This window comes from Pituophis catenifer, unplaced genomic scaffold (assembly GCF_029215685.1).
Source record: "Pituophis catenifer annectens isolate HBS135680 unplaced genomic scaffold, rPitCat1.0.hap2 SCAF_10, whole genome shotgun sequence".
Taxonomy (NCBI): domain Eukaryota; kingdom Metazoa; phylum Chordata; class Lepidosauria; order Squamata; family Colubridae; genus Pituophis; species Pituophis catenifer.
In genome coordinates, this window is record NW_027256890.1 from 25891738 (window position 1) to 25904108 (window position 12371).

Consider the following 12371-nt stretch of genomic DNA (forward strand, 5'->3'; position numbering starts at 1 on the left):
TTTTTCAGTGGCCCCAGCCTATCCATCTTCAAGCTTCACGGAGCTGTCATTTTGAATGTGCCAGAAAAGGGAAATTCCTAAATCCCGTGAAAGTTATCACCTGCTCATTAAAGGCCATTAAACCCACATTTAAAGTTAGCTTTTTATCCAAGGGTTAAAAATTATTCCAGTTTTTTTTATTATTATTATTATTTATTTAAAAGGTCCCCAACCAGCAGAGCATAGAAAAATAAAGCAGGATATTGAAACATCGAAATGAATAATCAGAATAAAGAGGAAAGCTGTTTTAAGACATTTGGCAAAGCTTTTTAAAAAAAATAAAAAAATACAGGGCTCTCCAAACTTGGCAACTTTTTAAAAGACTTGCCGGATTTCAATTCCCAGAATTCCCCAGCCAGCCGGCTGGCTGGGGAATTCTGGGTATTGAAGTCCGGCAAGTCTTTAAAAAGTTGCCAAGTTGACTGGGGAATTCTGGGAGTTGAAGGCCCACAAGTCTTCAAGTCACCAAGTTTGGAGACCCCCGGTTTTTCAACCCTTAAAGCGCCTCCCCATCCCATCGATTGCCCCCGGGGGGGGGGGGACTACAATATCCAAAGTTCCCAGCTAGCCGTCGGTGGGAGTGGGTATTATTATTATTCTCTGCCATGGGTTGAAGCTACGGGCAGGCGAGTCACCCCACTTCGCCCATCGGCCCCCCCACCCCCCAAAAGGAATGGAAGATGTTCATTCTGGGGCTAGATCTGTCTCTTTTGAGATCAAGCCTCCACGTCTAGGGGCAGTCTACCTTTGCCCAGGGAACCAAACACCAACGTTTTGGGCCCCCTTGGTCAAAGGCCAACGCGGTTGGCAATTGCACCCCCCCCAAAAAAACCCCACCAGCGATTCCTGGTGTCTTGGGGGGGGGCTGGCTAAGGAGTCTGGTAGAACCTCCCCATCCAATGGCAGTCTACCTGGGAATCTACTGGCCTCCCATCCTCCTACCTGGGCTGGCTGAAGGTGGGAAAGAGGCTGAGCCGGCGGAGCTCCGATCCACCTTAAGGGAGCCCGGGAGGCGGATCGCGGAGGGCGGAGGCTCTCTCTAGGCTTCTACTTGAGCTGCCGGCCGGCGCGATCGGGTTCCCAGATCGGATCTAACCGGATTCCAACGCGGATCTGCAGATCGAAGCAGCTCGGCGCCCGCTTTGTTCCCAGGTAGAGCTCTTGGAAACGGGCGAGCTGGTCTCTTCTTCTTCTTCTTCTTCTTCTTCTTCTTCTTCTTCTTCTTCTTCTTCTTCTTCTTCTTCTTCTTCTTCTTTTTTTGGGGGGGGGTTGACCGGGGATGATGGGAGGTGTAGTAGGGGCGCCCCCCCCCTCCCCAAATCCCTTCACCTATAAATTTTTTTTTAAAAAGCCACCTTGAAAAAAACAAAACAAAAAAACAGATCGCTTTGAAACCCCACCGGGGCTGGGAGAAGGTTGCCACTTGGGGTTCCTCAGCCCATCTTCCCCATCCCCTTGGAGGATGGGATTTGTGGTCAAAGCCCAGCTTTTTTGGGGGTGTGTGGGGGGGGGCAAGGTACCAACTCTGAAAAGGTTTAGAAAGTAGCGTTTGTTCCACCTTTCCTTAACCCAAAGTCTTCCCAAGGTCTAGTTTTTAAGGCTCTTCCCCTCACTCAGAAAACTAGCTTCTCAGGGTTTTCTTTCTTCCCAGGGAGAAGAATATCTTCTCAGCCTCTGAAAAAGGTCTAGAGATCGACATTGCTCCATCTCGCCTTAGCGTGCGGTCTTCCCTCAGTGAGAAATGAGTTTTAAGGCTCTCCCCGCACTTAGAAAACTAGCTTCTCAGGGTTTTCTTCCCAGGGAGAAGAATATCTTCTCAGCCTCTGAAAAAGGTCTAGAGATCGACATTGCTCCATCTCGCCTTAGCGTGAGGTCTTCCCTCAGTGAGAAATGAGTTTTAAGGCTCTCCCCGCACTCAGAAAACTAGCTTCTCAGGCTCTCCAAAAAAAAAAAAAAAAAACCCTAACTTCTTGGCCTCCCTTCCTCAGGTGACAGCATGAGTGTGACCCCAGAAGTGGACATGAAGGACGTGGAGCTGAACGAGATGGACCCCGAAAAGCAGCCCATGAATGCCTCTTCACCCCTGGCCAGCTCGCCAGGCAGCCTGGGCGAGAAGAACGGAGTGGTGAAGGTGAAGATGGAGGAGGAGGAAGAAGAGGCCGAGATGGCCGCCAAATTCACCGGCTTGTCTAAAGAGCAGCTACTCCAGGTTGCCGGCACCCCCGGCTGGGTCCGGACTCGCTGGGCACTTCTGATCCTCTTCTGGCTGGGCTGGCTGGGCATGCTAGCGGGAGCCGTCGTCATCATCGTCCAGGCGCCTCGTTGCAAGGAGCTCCCCAAGCAGGACTGGTGGCAGAAAGGTGGGATCTACCGGATCCTGCAGGTGGAAGGCTTCCAAGATTCGGGCAGCGATGGCACAGGCGACCTGGCGGGTGAGTTTGGGGCTGAGGCTGATGGGCATTGCGGTGCCAAGGAATCCCAGATTGTCTCTCTCTCTCTAGCTCTCTCCGGGTTTTGCTTCCTGGGGTTGGGGGTGGGCGGGAGGGGGGGATCCATCCAGGTTATAGCAAAAGGGATCTCCTTGCTTGGAAGTCACGAAAGAGCCTCCGGGATCTTTTTTCCAAACGGCCTTTCTAATAACATCTAATCAAGCCAAGGTTTGGCTCTCAGATGGAGGGCTCTCCCTAACTTTGAATGGCGATTTAATGTTGGGGTTACTCTTTGGGGTGCTTCCCCCTTCCCCTACTCGTGACATTAGATCTGCTCAAGCTCTTCTTCTTCATGATCTTGGAGCCCTCCTTTCTCCCACTCCCCAATATATTTATATATCAAGCGGATATAAATCCATATATAAAGTGGATTTTTTTAAAAAAAAAAAAACCTTGATTAGTCTTGTTCCTAGATTCTGGAGCAGGCTGGTTTAGAGAGAGAGAGAGAGAGAGAGAGAGAGAGAGAGAGAGATACATATACATATATGTATATATATCTACCCTTTTAGGGATATATCCACAATTACATGGGAAGAAACCTGAAATATTAACTATACATATATATATATATATATATGTATAAACTATTATATATACCAGCCTGCTCCAGAATCTGAGAGCCAGACAAATCAAGTGGATTTTTTAAAAATCCACTTTATATATGGATTTATATCCACTAGATAGATAGATAGATAGATAGATAGATAGATAGATAGATAGATAGATAGATAATATATATATAAACCAGCCTGCTCCAGAATCTAGGAGCCAGACAAATCAAGTGGATTTTTTTAAAAAGATACTTTATATATGGATTTATATCCACTAGATAGATAGATAGAGAGATAGATAGATAGATAGATAGATAGATAGATAGATAGATAGATAGATAGAGATATATAATATATATATATAAACCAGCCTGCTCCAGAATCTAGGAGCCAGACAAATCAAGTGGATTTTTTTAAAAATCCACTTTATATATGGATTTATATCCACTAGATAGATAGATAGATAGATAGATAGATAGATAGATAGATAGATAGAGATATATAATATATATATATATAAACCAGCCTGCTCCAGAATCTAGGAGCCAGACAAATCAAGTGGATTTTTTTAAAAATCCACTTTATATATGGATTTATATCCACTAGATAGATAGATAGATAGATACATAGATAGATAGATAGATAGATAGATAGATAGATAGATAGAGATATAATATATATATATATAAACCAGCCTGCTCCAGAATCTGAAAGCCAGACAAATCAAATGGATTTTAAAAAAAGCGAACCTGGAGACCCTCCGAAGGGGACTCAGCAGCCTTTATGGGTCATTTGGAGAGTGGCCACTGCTGGGTGAGGGGGGGGGGGCTGGGATGGCGGGGGGGGGGGGAGATCGCCCTGTTCCAACTTGAAGGGAAGCCATGCCGGCCGGGCCGTCCTGTCCCCAAAAGCCAGTTTTAGCTGGTTTGGGCTTCCTGAGTAATTGCTGACTAGGGTTTCATCAGCTCTTGACGTCAGCTGAAAAGCTGACTCAGCTCCCGGTTGGTTGGGTTGAAGGACTGTCTCTGAGGCTTTTTTCTTCTTCCCACGTTTCTTTCCTTTCTTCCCTTTTTTTTTTCCTCTTTCATTCTTCCTTTCCTCTCGTTCCTTTCTTTCTTTTTCTTTCCCTCCCATTCATTGGCTTTCTGCTTTTCCTCTTTTTTCTCATTCCTTTCTTTTTTTTTCTTCCATTCTGTCTTCCATCTCTTTTCTTTCATTCTTCCTTCCTTTCCTTCCTTTCTTTTTCTTTCTCCCATTCATTGGCTTCCTGCTTTTCCTCTTTTTTTTCCTCGTTCCTTTTGTTCTTTTTCTTTCTCCCGTTCATTGGCTTCCTGCCTTTCCTCTTGTTTTTCATTCCTTTTCTTCTTTTTTCTTCCATTCATTCCATTCAAAGCCAAGATAGAACGACAGGCAGACAGAAAGGCAAAGAAGGAAAGAAAAAAGCAGATGAAAGAAAAAATTTCATCCACTTTTTTCTTTCCTTCTTTGCCTTTCTGTCTGTCTGTCGTTCTATCTTGGCTTTCTTTCTTTTATTTGTCTTTCTTTGTTTCATGGTCTTTCTCTTTCATCTTTCTTTCTGTCTTTTATTTTACATTGTCTTCCTTCCTTCCTTCCTTCCTTCCTTCCTTCCTTCCTTCCTTCCTTCCTTCCTTCCTTCCTTCCTTCCTTCCTGGAATTTTTTCAGACTCTTTTCTGCTGGATTGGTGTCCTTTGACCCTTGGCCCAACTTTTTGGGGGAATTTGCTCTGATGTTGTGAAACTCTACAAACAGTTGTTGATTCTGTGCAGGGACTAGTCAGTTTCTCTGGAGGTTTCCCCTCGCCCTCTGGTGGCATCCCTGACTTTGTAGATTTTTAACCTTCCGAAAGAGAAATATTCCACGGTAAGGAGAATTCAGGCAAAACCGTGGCATGAAAAATAAAATTACTCATTAAGTCTTAACAAGCTTATATATTTTACTTCAACTCCACAGTAAAAGCAGCTCATTGCCCGCATATTTTTTCTAGCCTGGCTTGAGGACCAGAAACTTGAGTTGTTGTTTTAAATTAAGCTTCTTTGTAACATCCTAGTAAAGTAGAGCAGCCTTGTTGCCTGTGTTGCAAAGGTTTGACCCTGGGCGTAAGAAGTTCACCACAAAAACAAGGAAACGGGATGCCTCTTGTCCCCATTGGACGCCCACAAACAACAACCTTGCGAGGTAGGGCAGGGCTGTGAGAATAAACAACGGTTGATGCTTTGCCCACGCATTTTGCCCCGAGCTCCTTAACCACTGACCCATATTGGGTCAGGACTTGTGTGGGTTTTGAAGCGGAGGCGTTTGGGATGACGGATGCCACGCCCAACGCCGAATGCCAAGTTTTAACCAGTCCAAACTTGATTTAATAGCCCTAGTCATACAGTAGATATTTTGACTTGGAGGACGGAAAAGGAACATGGTTGAGATTTGGGGCACCGAGTCTGGATCGATGCATTTTTTTTTTTCCCAAGAGCTGGGCCATTTACCGAAAAGTTAAGGTCGGTGGGGTTCCGGGAGGTCATCTAGTCCAATCCCCTACTCCAGGGTGCAAATTCTCTCTCTGAGGCGCCCTCCAAAGGTGGTAATTTGCAGCTGCATTAAAAAAAAAAAATCCCCCGCCAGTGATTTGTGCAATCTACGCTCAAGCAATTTGCAACAAGCCAGCTTAAATTACAGATGCTGGGAAAAATTGGTTTATGCAATTCTGTTTTCCTGTCTTTTCCTCATGAGGTTCTCACTGTGTCTCCTTTGTAGCTCTAAAAAAATTTTTTTTTGTTGTTTTCCCTCACCTGCTCATATAGTCCCCAATTAAAGGACGGTCACTCCTTGCCTTTTACAAACATTTGTTTGGTGACCATTTGCTGTTACGACTTCAGCTCTGAAAAATGTGACTTATGACTTATTTTTCACGCCTAAGAAGACCATGGCAGCATCCCCAATGGCCTCATCATAGCAACGGACTCCTATTAATAACGGTTGCGGTGTCCCCTTTTGCGACCTTCTAACAAGCGAAGTCCAGGGGAAAACCGGATTCACTTCAACGACCGTGTCACTAACTTAAGAACTACCATGATTCACTTCACCAGCACGACATGAAACAAACAAACAAACAAAAAATCGTAAAATAGGGCATGTCTCACTTAACGACAGAAATGTTGGGGACTCAGTTGTGGTCGTAAGTGGAGGGCTACCTGTATGCTCTTGAGGAATGAGATGGGGGTGAATGTTTTCCTGAAAGAGTGAACTTGCAAAGGATAAGAATGCAAGAATCTCTTTTTAATTCCTTTAACAAATTCCTTGTGTGTCCAATCACACTTGGCCAATATAGAATTCCTATTCTATTCTATTCTATTCTATTCTATTCTATTCTATTCTATTCTATTCTATTCTATTCTATTTTCTCAATTCTATATTTTATTCTATTCTCTACTTCCTATTCTACTCTATTCCATTCCATTCTATTCTAGTCCATTCCATTCCATTCTATTTTATTTTATATTCTCAGTTCTATATTTTATTCTATTCTCTACTTCCTATTCTACTCTATTCCATTCCATTCCATTCCATTCTATTCTATTTTCTCAATTCTATATTTTATTCTATTCTCTACTTCCTATTCTACTCTATTCCATTCCATTCTATTCTATTCTATTTTCTCAATTCTATATTTTATTCTATTCTCTACTTCCTATTCTACTCTACTCTATTCCATTCCATTCTATTCCATTCCATTCCATTCCATTCTATTTTATTCTATATTCTCAATTCTATATTTTATTCTACTCTCTACTTCCTATTCTATTCTATTCCATTCCATTCTATTCCATTCCATTCCATTCCATTCTATATTCTCAATTCTATATTCTATTCTCTACTTCCTATTCTACTCCATTCCGTTCCATTCCATTCCATTCCATTCCATTCCATTCCATTCCATTCCATTCTATTCTATTCTATTCTATTCTATTCTATTCTATTCTATTTTCTATTCTATTTTCTATTCTACTCTACTCTACTCTATTCTGCTCTAATTCTATTCTATTCTGTTCTGTTCTGTTCTGTTCTGTTCTGTTCTGTTCTATTCTATTTTCTACTCTACTCTACTCTACTCTACTCTATTCTGGTTTCTTTCCATTACAAATTTAATTCCCCCCCCCCCTCTGGTTTAACAAATCCTTGATGGATCCAAAGTTTAAACACTCCACAATTCCTCCCACAAATTTGTTGGGGGCAGGTTTGCTGGGGAACGCAGAGAAGGAGGGCAAAAATTTATAGAGAGAGCCAGGAGAGAAATAGGAAAAAAAAAAAAAACCCCAAAACACCAAGAAATCTCTTCTTTGGTGGCCGTTGAAGCGAACGCGAGTTGGCTGGCTGAATAAATTCTCCGCCTCGTTACCTTTTGGATTAAACGCGGATCACGGCAGCCAGGAAACGGTTCAACGGAGCAAGTTAAACGATTAAAAAAGAAAAGAAAAACACAATTGCTCATTCAGACTGGCAATGTGTAACCTCGAGCAAAGGTTAGCCAATGTTAGGCACGGATGTTTTGCACGCAGTTTGCACAACACAATCTGGGATGCTGGCCAGGAACTACGGTAAGATTTGTTCTCTGCCAGATCTGGATGAAACTTGAGTTTTACAGATGGTTCTCGACTTAGGACCACAATTGAGCTCCAAAATTTCTGTTGTTAAGCGAGAACGTTTTGCTAAGTGAGCTTTGCCCCACTTTACGACTTTTCTGACCACCGTGAAGTGAACCCCTGCAGTTGTTAAGTGAATTTGGCTTCCCCCATTGCTCGTCCCCCATTTTGCTCGTCGCAAAAGGGGATCACGTAACCTCCGGGACACCACTACTGTCGTAAGTACGAGTCAGTTGCCAAGCCTCTGAATTTTGATCACGTGAGCGTGCTGTGACGGTCATAAGTACGAGGATCAAGCGTAAGTCACTTTTTTTCAGTGAGCTCTGTGGTAACTTTCGGCGGTCGCTAAACGGAACGGTTGTAAGTCAAGGACCGCCTGTATTGACTCCTCCCATTGAATCTCTCCTGTCTATTTTCGGGAAATGGTCCACGTGGATTTTATTAGAGATTTTCAGGAGAGTTGCTTTGAGAGGCCTAAAAAAAATGTGGGTTTTTTTTCCTCCCTGCATTCTGGTAAACTTGGTTTATTTTTATTTTTTTTTCCCCTCTATTTTTTTTTTTAGGGGTGAAAGAGAGGATGAATTATTTAAGTACTCTGAAGGTCAAAGGCTTTGTCATCGGGCCTCTTCACGTGAATCCTGAGGATCAGCCGTACAATACCAACCTCCAAGACGTTGACAAAAATCTGGGCACTTTGCAAGATTTCCGAGATGTTTTACAAGCTGCCAAGAAAAAAAGTAAGTGGGGAAAAATATATTTCAATACATGCATGTAATAATGTATTTAATGATGTGTTTATATATATATAAACGTCCTTGGTCGTGGCTCATTATCAGTGAACAAACGAGACGATACCTCCCGCCTACCAGCCATTTGGAAACCCGCCCTTATTGACAAACGAGTCCCTAACACGACGAATGACACCAGACCCACACTCACGAGAGCCACACCGGATGTCACCACCACACATCCACGCAGAAAGCAGACTCAAACCCACACTGATAATGAGCCACGACCAAGGACCAGAAGCCAGACCGCAGCTGCATCATTAGCCACTTTAAACCCCTCCAATCCATACATGAAGCAGACTGACACCCACCATGAAGAGCTCGCACGGCCACAAACACGAAGCCAAACAACAACAACGCAGCTCACCAGCTCAAATCCCCCTGCAACTCAGACTAAGCTGAGCACAACCAAGCCCCCACCCAAACAGAACACACCCCCAGCCAATCAGAGCACAACCAACCCCCCAGCCAATCAGAGCACAGCCAAGCCCCTAACCAATCAGAACACACCTCCACCCAATCAGAACACAGCCAAGTCCCCACCCAATCAGCTCACACCCCCACTAGCAGTTAAAAGGAAGAGACAGCTGAGATCTCACATTGCTCCTGGAAGCACGAAGCCAAGAACACCAGCCTGAAGATGACGAATGAGACTTTGTCGAAACGTCGCCAAGACACTTCCAATTTTACGTGGGAGAAGACCCGAATAACCAAAGACCTACATATATATATATATATATATATATATATATATATATATATATATATGTATGTATGTATGTATGTATGTATGTATGTATATATGTGTGTTTTCTGAGGTTTTCGCGGGTGTTTGTATGTAGATCTTTGGTTATTCAGGTTTTCTCCCGCGTAAAATTGGAGGTGTCTTGGCAACGTTTCGACGAAGTCTCATTCGTCATCCTCAGGCTGGTGTTTTCGGCTTTGTACATTGCTCCTAGAAGCACGAAGCCGAAAACACCAGCCTGAAGATGACGAATGAGACTTCGTCGAAACGTTGCCAAGACACCTCCAATTTTACGCGGGAGAAAACCCGAATAACCAAAGACCTATATATGTGTGTGTATATAAGGGGACGCAGTGGCTAAGACACTGAGCTTGTCGATCGAAAGGTCGGCAGTTCAGCGGTTCGAGTCCCTAGTGCTGCGTAACGGGATGAGCTCCCGTTCCTTGTCCCAGCTTCTGCCAACCTAGCAGTTTGAAAGCACGTAAAAAAATATATGCAAAAATAGTAATAATAATAGCAGTAACGTCCTTGGTTAGAACTTGAACTGTTAAGTTTTTACCAGCCCCAGACTGTGAATCAAATTGAAGATTAAATCAATAATAATAACAGTAATAATAATGCTGATGATGATGTTGAAACATCAGGCTGACTGTGCAAAGAACGCTAATAAGGATAATAAACTCCAGTTAATACTGTTTATGTATCACTGTGCCCAAATAGCGTTTGTTTTGTGCCTTAGACAGCGCAATAAAACAATATTATTATTTTTTTGCCAAAAGAAGGAAGAATATTTTGGAGATGGCGCTTCTTTTGCAAAAATACTCCTCTTTCATTCCCTTCCCGTTGTCCGCATTGTTTCTCAAATCAGCCTCAGATGTTTTCTAGGTTTTGAAGACGGTGAACAAACAAGGAAGTGCAGGGCCTATGTATTTCACAACTAAGGTTGTGTAAATATTAATTTAATTTAATTTAAACACCCTTTAAACAATGCTTTGTCGATTTGACTCATCCTAGTATTATGTAGGTTTAGATTTCAACCCAGAATCTTATTTCTGTTTTGGCTCTTTATTTCCAAAATCTGCTGGAAATAAAAGTTTAAAACAACAATCGAATAAGGTGTGACTTTTCCTCACACCTGCAGGCCTCTGGACTATTTTTCACGTTTACGGCCATTTGCATCATCACGGGATCAAAATTGAGACGCTTGGCCACTGACTCGTATTTATGACGGATGTCACGTCCCCTTTTGCGACCTCCTCACAAGCAAAGTCAATGAGGAAGCCGGCTTCACTTAACAACCCTGTCCCTAACTTTTAACAACTGAGGTGATTCACTTAACAGCTCTCACATAACGACAGAAATTTGGGGCTCAGTTCAGGACGTTAAGCCGGGGGCGACCTGAGTTAAGAGTTTTATGGAATGATGTGTTGTGATGTGACGTGTTTCCCTTTTCAGATTTGAAGGTTATCCTGGATCTGACCCCTAACTATCATGGCCAGTTACCCTGGTTTAGCCGAGATGTATGGCTTGAGGGTGATTTCCAGAACAAAATGAAAGTAAGTGAAGGAAAAGAGTGCCCTCTCTCTTTACAAATATAAAAATTTAAAAACAATTAAGTCCCTTTTAATAACTTAAACAATACAGCCAAAAGACGAACAGAGGTAAATTCAAGCAATAACACGGTTAAAAATCAGCCTCAAATATAAGAGCTAGCAAGAGCATTCATTAAGCCTTATAAAATAAATATAAATATATTAGGAGGATCTAATCGGGGTAGGGGATGCGGTGGCTCAGTGGCTAAGACGCTGAGCTTGTCGACCGAAAGGGTCGGCAGTTCAGCGGTTCGAATCCCTGATGCCGCGTAACGGGGTGAGCTCCCATGACTTGTCCCAGCTTCGGCCAACCTAGCAGTTCAAAAGCATGTAAAAAATGCAAGTAGAAAAATAGGGACCACCTTTGGTGGGAAGGGAGCAGCGTTTTCCGTGCGCCTTTGGCATTGAATCATGCCGGCCACATGACCACGGAGACGTCTTAGGACAGCGCTGTCTCTTCGGCTTTGAAACGGAGATGAGCACCGCCCCCTAGAGTCGGGAACGACTAGCACGTATGTCCGAGGGGAACCTTTACCTTTACTTTTAATCAGGGAATGTGCAGTTTACAAGTAGCCTTGCATTTACAACCGCTCCTTTAGTGACTAAAAGTGTGACTTATGACCGGTCCTCATAGTTATGACATCACAGTATCCCCCACTGGGATCAAAATCTGGACACTTGGCAACCAATATGAATTTACAACGGTTGTAGCATTTTGGGATCCCGCGATTACCGTTTTTTGACCTTCCCAACCCGGCTTCTGCAAGCCAAGTCCGTGAGGGAAGCCAAATTTGCTAAAAGGCCATGTGATTCACTTTAAGAACCGCCGTGGCCCGCTTAACGACCGTGTCCAAAAAGGTCGCAAAATCAGGCCCGACTCGCTGATCAACCACCTTGCAGTCACGGCTAGGTTGAGGGAGCGTCTTGGCGGGGGATCACTGAGGACTATTAACTTGTCTCGTTCTCTTCTTGCCTGTCCACCCTACAGGAAGCAATCCAGTTTTGGCTGAGGGAAGGTGTGTCTGGAATCCAGATCGGAAGCGTCGAGCATTTAAATGTAAGCAGATCCTCGTCTCCCTTTCCATCTGGTATCAGACTTTAGCAAAGGGGGGGTGGGGGGGGTTATTTAGCCTGGACCTGACTGCTGTCCCTTTTAATTTCTTTTTTTGGAGGGGAAGGGGGACCCCTTGCAAGAAGAAGAAAGTAGGGGTGCTAAAACTTTTTTTGAGGGGGGCTCCAGTCTCAACCAACACCTCTCGATCCCGTTTATCCGACAGGATTCCCAACTCTTGAGCGAGTGGAAGAACATTACGGAACAAGAGAGCGTTGACGATCAGGCCAGGTGAGTAAAAACAGGCTCCTTTCTTAACAAACTGTCTTACTTTTCTTTCTTTCTTTCTTTCTTTCTTTCTTCTTTCTTTCTTTCTTTCTTTCTTTCTTTCTTTCTTTCTTTCTTTCTTTCTTTCCTTCTTCCCTCCCTTCCTTTCCTTTCCTTCCATCTTCCTTCTTTC

The 12371-nt window shown here is 43.5% G+C and overlaps 1 protein-coding gene across 1 annotated transcript in view; it reads left to right on the forward strand.

The window, feature by feature from the left end:
• The first annotated feature begins 1117 nt into the window (after positions 1 to 1117).
• SLC3A2 (solute carrier family 3 member 2) overlaps positions 1118 to 12371 on the forward strand; it is a 15527-nt gene continuing 4273 nt past the window's right edge. Inside the window, 6 exon segments of the mRNA XM_070950328.1 lie at positions 1118 to 1191; positions 2028 to 2471; positions 8299 to 8472; positions 10724 to 10824; positions 11849 to 11917; positions 12138 to 12202. Coding sequence (XP_070806429.1) covers positions 2036 to 2471; positions 8299 to 8472; positions 10724 to 10824; positions 11849 to 11917; positions 12138 to 12202 — 845 coding nt within the window. The 5' untranslated portion in view covers positions 1118 to 1191; positions 2028 to 2035.